Raw genomic sequence first — 17,195 nt, forward strand, 5'->3', positions numbered from 1 at the left:
CAAAGCACATGGCTGGCTCAGGGTCACCCGAGTGAGCTTCATGGTGGAGTGGCCCATTTGAACGTGGCTCTCCTCTGTCCTGGCCCAACCCTCTCGCCACTGCAAGGTTCTGCCTTTTGTTCAGCAACCTCGGGTTAGACAACTCTCCTCCCTCCCCCCCCCCCCCCCGGTCTGAGGGAAATAACTGAGGATTTATTTATTGAATTGTTGGATTATCTCTATATTGCTCCTCTTGGACCGGCCATCTCGGAGCGGTAAACAACAAAATAACTTTTGTTCAATAAAATACATTAAACATCATAAGATCAATTCATAGCTAATTTTTAAAGTTTAAAGGCAGAGTGGTGAAAGTGTCAGAGGTTGAATTCCCAATTCTGCCATGAAAGCTTGCTGGGTGATCTTTGGCCAGTCTCAGCCTAACCTACTTTACAGGGTTGTTGTGAGGATAAAACAGAGGAGAGGGAGATAAGCTGCATTGGGATGTAAGCTGCTTGGGAAGAAAGGAGGGATATTTTAAAAAATTAGTAATAAAAGAATACTCAGATTCGCAGACAAATGGTCCATCACTGGCTACTAGCCATAGTGACTAAAGGGAACCTCCATGTTTAGAGGCACTGAACCACTGAATTTCAATGCCAGGAGGCAACATCAGGGGAAGGCCTCAGCCTATGTGGCCTTTTGTCGGCCTTCCACTGGCGAGTGGTCGGCTGGCTACTGTGCAAGATAGGAAGCTGGAGTAGATGGACCACTGGTCTAATCCAGCAGGGCTCTTCTGATCTTCTTATGAAGGCCTTGGCCTCTGTGCCCTCTTTTGTCGGCCCTCCAAGAGAACTGGCTGGCCTCTGTGTGAGGCAGGATGCTGGACTGGATGGACCCTCACTGGTCTGATCCAGCAGAGCTCTTCTGATGTTCCTCTCAGGAGAAGGCCTCAGCCACCCTGCCCTGTTGTTGGCCCTCCAGAAGGACTGGTTGGCCTCTGTGTGAGGCAGAAGGCTGGACTGAAATGGACAGCTGGTCTGATCCAGCAGGGCTGTTCTAACCATTTTAATGTTTAACCTGATGCTAGACACGAAGTGTTTGGGACAATGGACGCTACTGATGCTAACGGCAGCAGCTGGCATATACCCTATTTATTATAACAATGATGACATTGCCTAATAAAGACAACAAAAAATGCTGTGGAATTTCCATTCAGAACCCAGCCACGCTTTCCTGCTTTAGTTCTTGTCTCCCACCTCAAGGCTGTTTGCACCAGAGGTACTCTCTCCCCCCCCATTGCATTTCTTTGTTTATTTTGCAGAGGAGATGGCCACATACCTCCGCTATGTCCGACGCCTGGATTTCTTCGAGAAGCCAGATTACGACTACCTGCGAAAGCTCTTCACTGACCTGTTCGATCGGAACGGCTTTGTCTTTGATTATGAATATGACTGGGCGGGTAAACCCTTAGTAAGTAGCAATGGACCGGGGACTAGGGGTGCTCACCAAAGGAGAATTCGCTACAGTTTAGGTTCGGGGAAGGGAATCAGGTATACGTGAATCCCAGTTTTGGTAGAGGGATTTGGATCAGGTGATTAAAGTACAGCCAAATCAGTTTGGGGTTTAGTGCAGGGGCAGTCAACCTGTGCTCCTCCAGATGTTCATGGACTACAATTCCCATGAGTCCCTGCCAGCAGACTTTGTTTTGGGACCTCTTCCCTCGTTGACACTTGCACCTCCTCTGCAAGGGCTTGAAATCTATTCTGGAGCTCCAAAGGCCCCCGAGAACCATCTTGCTCTACGCCATTGAGTCTTTTTCCTAACTGTCTGCAGAGGCTCCGTAATGAGGTCAATCCCCTTATCCTCTTCAGGACTGGTTGTATCCTCTTTATTCAGAGTTGCACAGCTCCTGTCTATGAACTCCTCCCCTTTCTTAATTTCTGTCAGAGTAATAATCATCTCTTCTAAACCCCTAATCCTTTCCTCCAAAAGTCTTACCAGCTTACACTTGGGGCAGATGTAGTCCATCTTGTCTTCAGGGAGGAAGGCAATCATATCATACTGGAGATGATGGGATGCGTGTCCTGGAGGTCCATTGTAAGTTCTAGGCAATGCAGTTACTAGGAAAATATAATCTACTAGTTCTAATTGCTAGGTTAAGAACCCCAAGCTAAGAGCCTCGGCTCACGCCTCTGGCAAGAAGCAGCCCTTTTTAATCCTCCCAGCAATCACCCAGCAATCACCTCATTCAGCACCACAATAGCCTCACCTGGTCAGCAGGAGAAGCTCTCCCCAGCAGCTCTCTCCACGTGCTCCCAGTTGTCTGAGCTCTGCCTCTTTTATCCCCTTTTTGGTTGGAAGAATCTACTATACACTTAATTAGTTTTATGCTAAATTTGCCACTGTTAGCTTACAGAACCTTCAGCTAAACTCTTTAATGACTGAAGGGATGATACTTGCAAAACCCAACACAGCAGCCCTCCAGAGCCTCGGGCGGAGGTTTTCCGCACCACTACCTATGAGGTCTTTTTCTCTAGAGATCCCAGGGATTGGACATGGGACCTTCTGCATCCTGAACAGATGCTCCACCATTGAGCCACAGCCCGTTCCCTAAATTGTTTCTTAGGGTGTAGTGTTTGGATTTTTAAAGAGCTACAGAGATGGGCCAGGGAGCACCTAAATCATAGAATCAGAGTTGGAAGGGACCTCCTGGGTCATCTGGTCCAACCCCCTACACTATGCAGGACACTCACAACCCTATCACTCATCCACTGTCACCTGCCACCCCTTTGAGTCTTCACAGAATCAGCCTCTCTGTCCAGCCTCTGTTTAAACATTTCCAAAGATAGAGAACCCACCACCTCCCAAGGAAGCCTGTTCCCCTGAGAAACCGCTCTGTCAGAAACTTCTTCTGGATGGGTAGACAGAAATTCTTTTGAATACATTTCATCCCATTGGTTCTGGTGTGTCCTTCTGGGGCAAGAGAAAACATCTCTGACCTACCATGGGCAGTCTCTCCCTCTCCCCCTTCACGCCCTTTCTCTTGTCTTTTTGCAGCCAACTCCCATTGGCACAATCCAGAGTGATGTACAAGTCCCGCCTCCAAACAGAGAGAAAGCACAGCAGTTCATCAAGCAACAGGTAGGGGGCGCAAGGAAGTGTTCTGGCTGAGCTCAGAGTGGAAGGGGGATCGGTTGGGAGCCAAACTGGGAATAAGGCACTGAGTGATATTAAAGGGGGCAGGAGGTGCCACTGGACTGGGAGTGACCGTCCGCTTCTTACCATCTAAAGGGCCCAAATTGACAGCCCCCAAATGGCAGGAATCTGCATGGGATGTGTGTGAAAATCCATCTTAGCTATCTTCTGTCTAGCCTGACACTGTCAGCGTCAATCAGCTGTGGCTCTCCATAGTTTTGGTCATGGGTCCTTCCCAGCCCTACTATTGTGAACAAACCCAGAACACTCCTATGAATGCTTTTATCTCTCCACTGAACTGAGAGCTCCTGCATAGGCCCTCCTGGGGGGTCCTTGTAGCATTGGCCCCCTTTTTACAGGCTGGTTGCTTAAGAAAGGCAGGTCACCCATTATGTGTTCCTTCGTTTAAAAAAATGTTTAGGGAGCCAGTAAGGGTGTTTGGCCTTGTGAGATTGGGGGGGACTAGGCTTAGCAACTTCCAGGTAGCCCCTGGAGATACACTGCCATTATATCTGCAGATCATCCAGGGCAGTTTGCCTGCTTTGAAGTGTAGACTCTCTGGCATTATACCCTGCTGAGGTCTCCTCTCCCGAAACGCCCCCTTCCTGGGTGCCACCAATAAAATCCCCGAGCTGTCAGCCGTGTAGGGAACCCTGTTTTCATCTCTTCTCTGCAAGAAACAAGGGATGTGTGAGTGTGTGCGTGTGTGTGTTTGCTTGCAAACTTTTAACAGTGACCCCGGGGAAACACAATGGGTCTCCCAGTGTGGGTGCTTCTCCCCTGGGAAAGGGGGGTGCTTGGATTACATTCTGGCCTCTTCATATTTTTTGCTTTTGCATGTCTCTTTCTCTCTGTCACTTCCTTCACTCCTACAACTCCCTTTCCCTTTCCATCTCCTCTCGTTTTTTGTTTCTTTCTCTCTCTTTTTTTTTCCTGCCTCCATCCTTAGCAGTCACCCGAGGGGGCCGAATTATGGGATCCCCAGGCTGGGCGGCAGCCTGCTGAGGAGGCAATAGGAACTCTTCTGGCAGCCAGCAGGCTTGGGGGTTCTGTGCAGGTACATGAGAGGGCTGGGGTGGGGAGGGCGAGGGAGGCGGCCGGGGAGGGGACCCACAAGCTGCTCTTCAGATCCCTCCACACACCACTGGAGCATCAGACGCCATACTCCGGTTCACCTGACCCCTTGAACCGTTTGTTCCAATCTAGTCTCTCTGGAACAGCCCATGCGTTTTGGCCTGGTCAAAGCTGGGCCTCCCTTCCTTCTGAGCATGGATATGGGATGAGTTCTCTGCCGGACAAAACAGGCCCAACTCGTCCATCCGCAAAGACCCGTCGGCTAGAACGACCGTGGAACAACAAAACAAGCTGTGGCAAAGCAGAAAATCCAAAGTAGAGTCTTTATTGAAATATATGCAAGAACCAAGTCAAAACAAGCCCCGGTATATAATTTCTCGTTTTTGAGGACGGCACTTTCATCAGTGGCTATGGTATAAATACATGTGACTTATTATGATTAGTATTAGTATTATTATAATATATACATAAAAAACGTAACTGAACAATATGTCAATTTCATTTTGCGGCTCCTGCCTTAAACCAAAGGAACTTTCTAAAGAGTTCTCCATTTCTTTTCGCAGAGTATTCTTTAGAAATATTCTTTAATTTGGGGGTAGTCAAACTGCGTCCCTCCAGATGTCCATGGACTACAATTCCCATGATTCCCATGAACTGGCAGGGGCTGCGTCTGGAGGGACGCAGTTTGACTACCCCTGCTTTAATTTAAGGTAGGAGCTGTTAAATGAAACAGACATATTATTCAGCTACAGTTTTTATGTCTATAATAATAATAATAATAAGATAATATATGTTGTATATTTTTATACCATAGCCAACTCATAAATCTGCCTGCTGAAAAGGGGTCCAACCTCCCCCCACTTGGCAGCTGTTTCTGTAACTCTTCCTACAGTGCTGGTTCCATCAGAACCATTAGAGAACAATCCCAGAAATAGTCAAGACATTGGGGGGGGGGGGGGCGGAGGGGGCCTATCTAGTCCTATGAATCAGCCCTGAATTAGAAAAGAAGGTGCCATTTTCATTCTCTTCCATTGGGGTCCCCAGACATCTAGGGACCTTGATTCCCCAAGCTGTTCCTGTCAGCGAGGGAGCTATTCCTCCCAGCAACTGGTCATCAACATGTGACGTGAACCTGTGAAGCTGCCTTATACTGAGTCAGTGAGGACAGAAAGAGCCGCAGCACATAGATCATGTAGAATCAGTGTGTGGCAAAAATGACTTCAAATCAGACAACGCAAAGTTACAACTTTTTTCCAAACAGCATTGTGGTCAAATAGTTTCAGTAGCGTAACCAACGATGGCTAAACAATAAGACAAAGTTGTAAATATTTATTATGATTGAAAAAGCCACCAGTTAGAGCTGGTTGCTCGCTCAATGCCTCTTCAGAGAATCATTTGCTGAAACCAAACAGGTCAGATCTCACACTGGCTGTCAAGGCTCCAAAACTGGCTCCAAGATATAACAAGGTGACTAAATTTAGGCTGCTGTTAAGGGGGCTGCTTTCTTGAACTTTCTAGTTGATCAGAAACTCTTAACCGGTGGCTTTTTAACCAGTTGTTTAGCCATTGTTGGTTAATATCCTGAACCTATTTGATAACAATGCTGTTTGGAAAAAGTTTTAACTTTGTGTTGTATTTGAAGTAATTTTGCTATAAACGGTTCCTGCTGGGCTGTTTGATTCTACATTATACGGAATCAAACCATCAGTTGATCTAGGTCAGCGTTGCCTAAGGTCTCCAGGTCTCTGGTCTTTCACGTCACCCACTGCCTTATGGGAGATGCCAGGGATTGAACCTGGGACCTTCCTGCATACCGAGCAAATGCTCTGAGCCCTTCCTTCATTTGCTTTATGCCCCACCCCTCCCCGTGCCCCAGCCTGGGCCCTTTGCTACCAAGCTTCTCCTCCCAGCCCCAAGGCACCTGCAGAGGGAATGTGGTACAGAGTTCCTGGTGGGCATTGAATCGTGTCTTGGGCATTGTTGCACTCAGCTGTCCTTGCTATGTGTGTGTGCGTGTGTGTGTGCATGTGTACGCTTTTGTGGTGTGGGAAACCTTTTAGGGGCTGTTATAGTCCCTGTGGCCTGCTATAGCTGGCCCTCTCCCCTGTCTAAGACGTGGCATCTATTCTGTCCGTGCTTTTGCTGTGACCCTCGGGCTTGAACCTAGACTGTTTTCTGGACTCAGCAGGCCCAATTCCTGCAGGTTTTGTCACTGCTCTGAAATTAAATGTGTTTGCTTCATTGTGAGTTTTGCTTGGTCTGTGGGAGGGCCTCAGAGTTCCTTCAGCGCCCTGACGCCTCCCCCCCCCCTCCCCGAATCTTATTCTAACAGTCCTGTCTGCATAAGACATGAGCAAGCATTGCCCTAAAGACATCAGAGAGCTCTGTGGCAGCCATGACTCTTTCGGAAAAACAAAATGCAAGGATTCTGCGGAACCTCCATTGTGTTCCCAGTATCACTTTTTAAACCCCCCACCACCACCCAAAAAGGCCCACACGCATGCTCACTGGACAGATTTTTTTGACTGGTGGACAAAACCAGCCCTTTGAATTGGTCTCAGGGGTGGATTCATAGCTGGTATAAATCCCTGAAGTTCTGAGTCGCTTGTTCCCAATAGACCAGCAGTCCGGCTGCAATATTCCGCACCAGCTTCAGCCTCCATATATGATTAAAAAACGCATCAAAGGCCATAAATTAAAACCTTCAGTGGGAAAATACTTCTGCCATTGGGTGCCTTCCGATGTCGGTGCACAGCTCTCCCACAATGTGAAGCGGGTTTGACTCCTGTCCCGACCACTACAAACCAGCATATTCCTTAAACATGGTTGGAACTGACTTTGCAAGCCAGGGTTGCAAGGCAGCTTGGTCCATGTTAATTGATCATGCTGGAGCAGGAGATGAGTTACTTCTATTGTAGCAAAACCAGGGCACTGAAAAAATTTCCTTCAGTGTGAGCTCCCAGGCCATCAAGAAAGCCCAGGGTTTCATGAAACCCTGGTTGAGAAAGCCTGTACTAATCCATGTCCTTGCTGCGAAAGAATTTAGGCCCAGCTCTGCTTGTAGGTCAATTCCAGAAATATGTTTGGGAGCACCAGAAATTAGACACAGAAAATGTAGTAATGGCCAATCAAATATATTTGTTTTCCCCACAATCCCTTCAACCAAATTAGGCATACCATACAGCAACTGTGCTCCTGTTTTTATTTTATTTTGATTTCTAACTCGCCATTTCTGGCAGTGCCGGCTCATAGAGGCTTACAACATTTTACAATTTTTTATTTTATTTTATTTAGTTTTGTTTTATATACCACCCTCCCCGAAGGCTCAGGGCGGTTCACATAAAACAGAAACAATACAAGTAACTTATTTTTACATTAATAAAGTGATAACAAACAACATAGAACAGTAGAAAAATATAGGGAATATTCAATGAATGCTTACTGATAGCCCCGTGGGTTAGGTAGAATTGTGGGTGCCATAGGAAGGAGATTCAGGGGGGAGCCCATGGGAAGTGGTGGTTCAGGTTGACCTCAACCAAATGCCTGGCAGAGGAGCTCCCTTTTGCAGGCCATGGTGAACTGTTCAAGTTCCGTCAGGGCCTCGACCTCCTGTGGGACCTCCAGGTAGGGGCCAGGATGGAGAAACCTCTGGCCCCGGTTGAGGTCAAACGAGCTTTCCTGGGGCCAGGGATCAACAGGAAGTTGGAGGTTAAGGCTCTTTGGGGGGTTTAAGCAGAGAGGTGATTCCTCAGGTACACTGGGCCCAGACCACGTATAACCTTAAAGGTGATAACCAGAACCTTGAGTCTGATCCGGAATTCAACCGGAAGCCAGCGCAACTGTTGGAGGATGGGCTGGATGTGGGACCTCCAAGGTGTTGCTGTGAGGACCCTGGCGGCTGTGTTCTGGACCAGTTGCAGTTTCCGGATCAAAGTCAAGGGCAGGCCTGTGTAGAGCAAGTTGCAGAAGTCCAGTCTAGAGGTGACTGTTGCATGTCTGTGGCTAGGTGTTCTGGGGCCAAGTAGGGCACTAGTTTGGCTTGGCAAACGTGGTAGAATGCCAGCTGTGCTACCGTCGCAATCTGAGCCTCCATTGAGAGGGAGGCATCAAGAATCACATCCAGGTACCTGGCGGAGTGGACCACTTATAGCTGCACTCCATCAAGGGTGGGTACAATATAAGATAACATTAAAACCTTAAAATAACCCAATACTATACTATAATACTATAAAATACATCTCAGCAGCATTAATAACTGTCTGCAACCAGGTTGGTGTTCTCTCTAACAGAACAGCGAGTTTTGATTTAGAAGTTTCAGGAAGGCCCAGGATGACAATGAGTCACTATCCTGGCCTCACCCAAATGCCTGGCAGAAGAGCTCCATCTTACTGGCCCTGTGGATATGAGTCTGCTCCATCAGAACTCTGAGATCCTCTCAGAGCTCATCCCACAACACAGGGGCCAGAACTGAGAAGGCGGACTTCCTTCAGGCCAGGAACTACCAACCTGTTGATCTTCAAAGAGTGAGGTGCTTTCTGGCGGACAGACAGACAAGCGGTCCCTCAGACATGCCACAATGGCTGCCAGCATACCATTTATATAGAAAACTTCTGAGATGATCACTGCTGATTGAGTTGTCAATCTAATAGGGTGTGCAATGTGAGAGTGCCAGCAATACAAACATGAAACTGGACCCCCAGATGGTGATAATAAGAGAACTGTTCTGTTCATCTTCCATCTGATGTCCTATGATAAAGATGTTGAACAGACTGAAATATCAAACTATTTCTTTCATCATAATGTTTTTTTTCTCCTGACAGTACTTAGAATAAAGCTTCGACATCTTCCTGAGACCAATAACTGACCTTGATAAGAGAGCTATGTCATCCATGTATAAAAAAGCTAATACACTTGAAGGAATCAAAGTGGGATAGACATCTTACAGCTAAATGATCTTTAGATCATTCAAATACAAATTAGAATAATAAAGTTGGAAGGGACCTCCTGGGTCATCCCACCCCCTGCATTATGCAGGACACTCACAACCTTCTCGCTCATCCACTGTCACCTGCCATCTCCCCTTGAACCTTTACAGAATCAGCCTCTCCATCAGATGGTTATCTGTTTAAAAATTCCCAAAGATGCAGAACCCACCACCTCCCGAGGAAGCCTGTTCCACTGAGAAACCGCTCTAACTATCAGGAACTTCTTCCGGATGTTTAGATGGCAGAGAATCAATAGAAGTCTGCTCTCATTTCCTCCATAGACATTCAAGAGAAATGGTATCAAAAGCAGACTTTGATTCTATAAATGTGACTGCCAAATAACCATCAGAAAATGTTTTCCACTGAAAACTGAATGGCCAATTGTTGACACACCTGTACGGGAACCCATGTTCATTCACAAGATGTCATAGTCCCATTGTATACGGCACTGGTCAGACCAAACTTGGAGTACTGTGTGCAGTTCTGGAGGCCTCACTTCAAGAAGGACGTAGATAAAATTGAAAGGGTACAGAGGAGAGCGACGAGGATGATCTGGGGCCAAGGGACCAAGCCCTATGAAGATAGGTTGAGGGACTTGGGAATGTTCAGCCTGGAGAAAAGGAGGTTGAGAGGGGACATGATAGCCCTCTTTAAGTATTTGAAAGGTTGTCACGGAGGAGGGCAGGATGCTGTTTCTGTTGGCTGCAGAGGAGAGGACACGCAGTAATGGGTTTAAACTTCAAGTACAACGATATAGGCTAGATATCAGGAAAAAGTTTTTCACAGTCAGAGTAGTTCAGCAGTGGAATAGGGTGCCTAAGGAGGTGGTGAGCTCCCCCTCACTGGAAGTCTTCAAGCAAAGGTTGGATACACACTTTTCTTGGATGCTTTAGGATGCTTAGGGCTAATCCTGCGTTGAGCAGGGGGTTGGACTAGATGGCCTGTATGGCCCCTTCCAACTCTATGATTCTATGATTCATTCTAAAAGTCAATTTAATTGATAATTTTTGTAGCATATATTTTACCTGTAACCAGTAGAAGGCTATTCAGTCTATATATAATTTGCTGGATGGCAATAGTCATCCTTCTAATATGTAGATGATATAATTGAATCCTTTCAAGTAGCAGGAATGTATTCAGTTCTAATAACCTGAATGAATTTAAGTGATAGCATATCTGCCTACCACTCTGGATTTGATTTAGCCTTGCCTCAAAGCAGGGACTGAATCTTGGTTACTGGTGACCAAGTTGGCAAATCACAGCCACTTCCCCCCCCCCCCGGTGACCTTATACAAATCCCTATGAAACTCTTCCCAAAATGCTAATATATGTAAACTAAAGTTCGAGTTTTTTTAAAATCCATTAGATATCATGGGCCAGAAAGTTTTTGCATTATTTGTCTCAAATGAATTAAATTATGTCAGCTTTTAAACTGCACCCTTCTCTTGGACTCCCTCGTGAGATTTTTATACTCTTGCTTCAGAGCAAGATAGCTATCCTTCCTAAATTGTCGGATAAAATATATAGCTCATCTTGGTGTACAACAGTCTTCATTAAACCACTTTTGGTGGGTAATTTTTCTAGTGTCCAAAAAAATCTTAGTGTGGCATGAACAAATTATCATGAATCAACCAGTTAATATCTCTATTATCTAGAACAGAGGATGAAAACTTGATGCTCTCTTTTAACGGTGCACAGACGGGAGTTAAATAAGTCTCAGCTATGTTATTTGATATTTTATTTGTCCAGAGAATTTAGACCCAAATCCCCAATAACAATCTGGGGATTAAATTTAATCCCCATGTTATCACCTTGTTTTAGTTGAAGGATTAAATGTAGTGGTAAGTGATCATTCACAACAGAGTCATCAACCAAAAACATCATCAACCAACAAAAACGTATTTGGGAAACAGAATAAAATAAGAAGAGCAGTTTTCTTCATATCCCACTTTTTACTACTTAGTCCGAAAGTGGCTTACAATCGTCCACCCCTCCTCTCCCCACAAGAGACAACCTGTGAGATAGTGAGGCTGAGAGAGCTCTGAGAGAACAGTGAATGGCCCAAGGTCACCCAGCTTGGGGATCGAAAAGGAGGCACCTGTTAGCAGTACCTAGCCCCCATTTCAAGACAAAGTTCACCAGGTAACATCGCCACATCTAAAGAGTTTTGTCCATTATAAGGTTTTCCAAAATTCCAAAGGATTTCCCATCTTTTATGGCTAGTCATGATGCCCACAACCCAAGCATTAGAATCATCTGCAGTTATAACTGACACTTCAGCAAACTAGTAAACTGTTGTAATGAGCCCAGTTCCTGCCAATTCAAATGTACAGTATTTGCTGGCGTATAAGACTACTTTCCCCCCTGAAAAACCTGCCTCCAAATGGGGGGGTCGTCCTATACGCCGGGTGCACTTCAGTTGGGATAGACAGAGCTGCCCATAGTGGCCCATAGCACTGTAATGTAATGTCACAAACTCTATATTTTGAGTGGAAATGTTGGGGGGTCGTCTTATACGCCCAGTCGTCTTATACGCCGGCAAATACGGTACTTCACTATTTCATTAAAAATTCAGAAGTTCACCAGGTCTCTTGTAATAATCATATATGAAAACTTCTGAAGAGTTTGCCTCGTTGCTCTTTCTAAGGAAAAGTGAGATTCCTTACGTATGTCTGTCAGCTCGTCACCTTCAGCTAATAGGTTCATCTTTGAGTTCCCCTTGTGAATCCTATCTTCCCATTGTATTTGGGAAGAAGGTTCAGCCAATTTCTGGTATATCTTAATGTGTCAGCAAGTATTCTGATAGGCCAGTAGATTTAATCTTCTGATCAGTCTTTTACGAGTTTTCCATTTCTACACTCCCACCAATAATCTTTGTCCAGATTCACAGTATCAGTATATATTTAAAAACTGAGGAATTTGAGGACAAACATCTTTTAAAACTTTGGTATCAGATGTTAATGGTGTCAATATGCCTTTTCTTGTTGTCAGTCTGCAACCCTGTACATTATTAATGAGGAAACTTGGGCAAAATAGTCACCTAATGTACACCTAATTAGTAATCGGCTGAGAATCTGTAAAAGGACATTCTTCTTTCCTATATTTAATCATTTATCAAAATATGGGACCAGCTCATAATAAAATACAATGCTGTAAAAAGTTAAATCTATTTAACATGAATTAAAACTTCAATTAAAAAAAACATGCAACAATATTGCAGATCATTCAATCTATCCCTTATAAGGCTCAGAAAACAAGTCACATAGTCACACGACAAGTTATTAACTTCCTTATCACTCTTCTTGTTACTCCATTTCTCAAGTGATTCAGTTCTGCACCAAGCTTATTTAGCATTCTTACTAATTTATATAAAGCGTAAAAAGTACGCTTGGTGGGAGAACAACCAATCTGAGTAAAACCCTTCATCATCCTACCAAAGAAAATCAGTCATTCAATATCCAAAATTTATCTACATAAGTCCCAAGGAGTGTAAATACCAATGGTATAAAAAAACAACTGGCCTCCTCTGATATTCCAGAAACTTATAGGCTACGATGCAGGGGTAGTCAAACTGTGGCCCTCCAGATGCCCATGGACTACAATTCCCATGAGCCCCTGCCAGTGAATGCCAGTTTGTCTACCCCTGGGCTATAGTAAATACTAAATAGGTAAAATAGCAGAAAACACTCCACAGAGCACAGACAAAACACAACCCAGGAAATGCCTTTGTATTTCCCTCCCTTCCCACGTCTAAATAAAAAACTCAGTTAAAATAAAAGACTTGGAAGATAAGCTGCCAGCAAAGAGAGAAAAAACAGAGATGATAAATAAAATAAATAGAAAGCTCCGTAAGCAGAGTGCAGCAGCGGCTTGCTCTCTCCAAGCCGGAACTCTTGAAATCATCATTAAAATCCTCCCCTCCCCACAATATAGTTGCATAGTCTGCACATGTACTCAGAATGCAACCACACCAGCACTGGGAGGGGGCATGATATTCCCCCCTCCCCACAAGTCTCCTGCACCGGGAGTCTGCAGCAGTGAGGACAGGGATTTCACCCCCCCCCTCAAGTTTGGGCAGTAGGATCAGGATGGACAAAAGGACTAATGGACACGGGGAGTGATTAAAATGTGGAATTCACTGCCAGAGGATGTCGACATAGCCACAGGAATAAAGGGCCTTAAAAGGGGGTTAGACAGATTCACGATGAGCCTTTTCATAGGCTCTGTTGGCCACGGTTGACTGAGGGGAACTTCCACATTCAGAGGCACTGATCTTCTGAATTCAAAAGCCAGGAGGCAACATCAGAGAAGTTTTCGCTTCTCTGTCCTGTTGTCCGTCCAGAAGAAGTGGTTGGCCACTGGGCGAGACAGGATGCTGGACTGGATGGACCCCTAGTCTGATCCAGCACGGCTTCTTCTGATGTTCCTCTCAGGGGAAGGCCTCGGCCTCCCTGCCCTGTTGTTGGTCCTCCAGAGGAACTGGTTGGCCTCTGTGTGAGACAGGATGCTGGACTGGATTGACCCCTGGTCTGATCCAGCAGGCTGCTGGTATGGTCTTATATTGAGGGACCCTGCTTGTTCAGAGTATTTCCATGCAAATTAAATAATAATATTACTGCCACCTATCAGATTTTTTCTTTCTCAAATTGGGGTTTGCCCAGAGTCAACTGCTGGGTCTGCATCAAGCCAGCATTTCCCAGTCCCCATTCCCACCCCCAAAGGGTTTAGGGGTGGTGGTGGATTCTTCCAACAAGGGACATATGAAAACAAATCCACAACTTGTTCCATCCTCTTTGTTTTAGCTTTTATTTCTGCTCTGATTGGCTTGGGAGAGCTGACCGCCAGCAACGCTTGGCTTAACCTTTTGTTATTTCTTTGGGGGACTGGCTCCAAACATCCCCAGCCCCAGACCTTGGGTATACGTTGCATCTGAAAACATTCATCTCCGCCTAATGTCCCATATCCCTTAGCATGCGAACATCCCATACCTGTCTTTGACATCCTTTTCAGGAAGGGGCACACTGCCTTCTGGGCTACTTACTGTGTGAGCCAGCAGTTAGGAATGGCAACCTCTAATCTGGAGAACCGGGTTTGATTCCCCCACTCCTCCTCCACCGGCAGCCAGCTGGGCAACCTTGGACTAGTTACAGTTCTCTTAGAGCTCTCTCAGCCTCGCCTACCTTCACAGGGTGTCTGTTGTGGGAAGAGAAAGGCAAGGCGATCGGAAGCTGCTTTGAGACACCTTCAGGAAGTAAAAAGCCAGTTACAAAAAAAAAGAGAGCCCTTTTTCTTCTTTGCGAGCTGCCTGTCCCCTCTCTGTGGTGCACAGAGGCAAAGATTCGGACTAGGGTTGTGTGCGTCGGCGCCACCACGCACAGGCCTAAGATTTTGGTGGGGTGGCTCTTTTCCGAGTCCTTGTTAGCTTGCAGAGACTTGGAAGACTCAAGGGCAGGCGGGCGCTCCATCAGTTCTGTCAACCCAGTGGCTGCCTTTCGGTTCTAGACCGAGTTTCCCCCTCCCCGTCCCTCTGCCTCTCTCCCATTTCCCCCCTGAGTTGCTGACCCCCGCCTGCCTCTCCTTTCCTCTTAGGTCATGAGCTCAACCAACGGGGAGCTGAACACAGACGATCCAACCGCCGGCCACTCCAACGCCCCCATCACCGCCCCTGCCGAAGTTGAGGTGGCCGACGACACAAAGTGAGCATTCCCCCCCAGGTCCTGTGGGCTTGGCTTCAGCAGGACTCCGGCCAAGAGGCCCTTTGAGAAGTCAGGGCACGCAAGGAGGGCGTGGAGAAAATTAAGGACACAACACAATTGTGCAGAAAATTTAGTGCCCTGATCCAGCAACCCTAACTCATTCCGTTTTTAACGGTAGAGGATAGAGCAGGAACTCTCTTCTCTGTTTTTGAGTCCGTGGGCACCTCTAAAATTCTGACCCAAGGCTGTGGGTGGGTGCAGTCACAAAATGGCTGCCGCAGGAGGCGGAGCCACACACAGGCCCGGAGAAAGTCAGAGTTCAGCGAAGAAGCTAATATAGACCAGCGGTCCGCAACCTTTTGAGAGCCAGTTTGGTGTAGTGGTTAGGAGTGCGGACTTCTAATCTGGCCCACCGGGTTCGATTCTGCACTCCCCCACATGCAGCCAGCTGGGTGACCTTGGGCTCCCCACGGCACTGATAGAACTGTTCTGACCGATCAGTGATATCAGGGCTCTCTCAGCCTCACCCACCTCACAGGGTGTCTGTTGTGGGGAGAGGAAAGGGAAGGCGACTGTAAGCCGCTTTGAGACTCCTTCGGGTAGAGAAAAGCGGCATATAAGAACCAACTCTTCTTCTTCTTCTTTTGGTCGCGGACCGCTGCCAAGGTATGGGGGGAGAAGGCGACCCGGGTATTGTGCAAACGGACATGCACGGACCTGCCACGCATGCACGTTTGCGTCCAGCAGGGCCGCAAACGTGCACATGCGGCTGCTCTGCGCATACGTGCATGTACGAAACTGCCACACGTGCTCATTTGTGGCCCTGCTGGATGCAAACGCACATGCACAGCAGGCCTGCGCATGCATGTTGGCATGCCGGTGGCCACGCTTCCCTCTCTCCCCCCCCCTTCTGCAGCAAGAAGCTTGCCGGGCTACAAGCTAATCAGCTGCTTTGGCGGCCGATTTGCTCGCGGCCTGGTGAGCTTTTCGCTGCAGGGGGGGAACAGGGAGAGGGAGCTGAGGCCCGCTACCAAGGCTCTCGCGGTCCGGCACCAGGCCACAGACCATTGATATAGACCATTGATATAGACGATATGCTGAAAAACAAGAACAAGACAAAATGAAGACCACACTGCCGCCAAAATGACATAATCTGCATGACCAGTCAGAAGCCTTGCTGGTGAAGAGCCCCATCTGGCCCACCCACTTTCTGAAAGCTCTTGGCGGGCGCCCTGTTGTGAACTCCTTTGGTGTTCTTTGGTGATTTCAGCAACTTCCCAAGCTCAGTTGGCTTTACAGTTGCTTGGCTTGGGCCCTTTAAACACTTCCCCCAATGCCAGTTGGGTGGCCAGGCAGATTGTGAGGAGGGCAGGTAGGAAAGAATTAGCGCTGGGTCCTCATGGCCCTTTCTTATATGACCGAAGTGATGCCAATCCCTACTTGAGGGTCAGGAAAGAATTTCCCTCCAGGCCAGATTGGCCAAAGGATCCCGGCGGTTCTTTTGCCTTCCTCTGGGGACAGGGAAAGGGGGCCATTGGAGGGTGGTGGGTCGGTGTGAATTTCCTGCATTCTGCAAGTGGTTCAACTTGATGACCCTTGGGGATCCTTTTTAGCTCGATGTTTCTCTTCCTCTCCCTCCAGGTGCTGCTGTTTCTTCAAGAGAAGAAAGAGGAAAACCATCCAGCGCCACAAATGAGGCCCCACCAGAAGAGACCAGGATCTTTTTGGGACTACATTTTGTTTGACTTCCTGGACCCCCTGGCTAACGGATTGCGATTCCTTGTTCGGATGGGGAGCGGGCTTCTTCTCCCCCCCCCCACTCCGGTTTTGCTCAGGGGGGGTGCAGGCAGGAGCCATTGTGACGCTGTCGGTGGGCTAGCCCGGGGATGGGGTGGAAGACCGCCTTCCCCAGTTCGTGACTTTTTCTTTTCTTCCCAAGAAACACAGAATTTGGGAGGGGGGGGGCTATTCACCACGAAAAGCACGTCAGACTTTTTGCTCTCAAGTGCCCAGTTTTGTTTTGTTTTTCCTGTCTGGTCTGCAGAAAAGCATTAACTATTTAAGCTTCAGTCTACACCTCTGTCAGTTCTCCCCCCCCCCGCCCCCCTCGCATTGGTTTTGTTGAATCATTCTGGAAGAAAGCATTTAAAGTGTTTGTGTGGGGGGAAATTCTACACGTTTCCTTAGAAGACGCAAAGTGATGGTGAGCCGGCCACGAAGACTCCTTTCTCTTTCACTTCTGCATCAAAGTTTTAATTTAAAATGT

The 17,195-nt window shown here is 47.1% G+C and overlaps 1 protein-coding gene across 6 annotated transcripts in view; it reads left to right on the forward strand.

The window, feature by feature from the left end:
- The window catches only part of CSNK1G2 (casein kinase 1 gamma 2), an 81,254-nt gene extending 64,059 nt beyond the window's left edge, over positions 1-17,195 (forward strand). For 5 of the 6 annotated variants that reach the window (XM_077331778.1, XM_077331775.1, XM_077331774.1 and 2 more), the window contains 4 exons: positions 1,301-1,449; positions 3,037-3,120; positions 14,823-14,929; positions 16,571-17,195. In XM_077331778.1, coding sequence (XP_077187893.1) covers positions 1,301-1,449; positions 3,037-3,120; positions 14,823-14,929; positions 16,571-16,625 — 395 coding nt within the window. In that variant the 3' untranslated portion in view covers positions 16,626-17,195. Of the gene's footprint in view, positions 1-1,300; positions 1,450-3,036; positions 3,121-4,123; positions 4,232-14,822; positions 14,930-16,570 lie in introns of all 6 variants that reach the window. The other variant, XM_077331779.1, reaches the window with a different exon arrangement.

This window comes from Paroedura picta, chromosome 4 (assembly GCF_049243985.1).
Source record: "Paroedura picta isolate Pp20150507F chromosome 4, Ppicta_v3.0, whole genome shotgun sequence".
Taxonomy (NCBI): Eukaryota; Metazoa; Chordata; class Lepidosauria; order Squamata; family Gekkonidae; genus Paroedura; species Paroedura picta.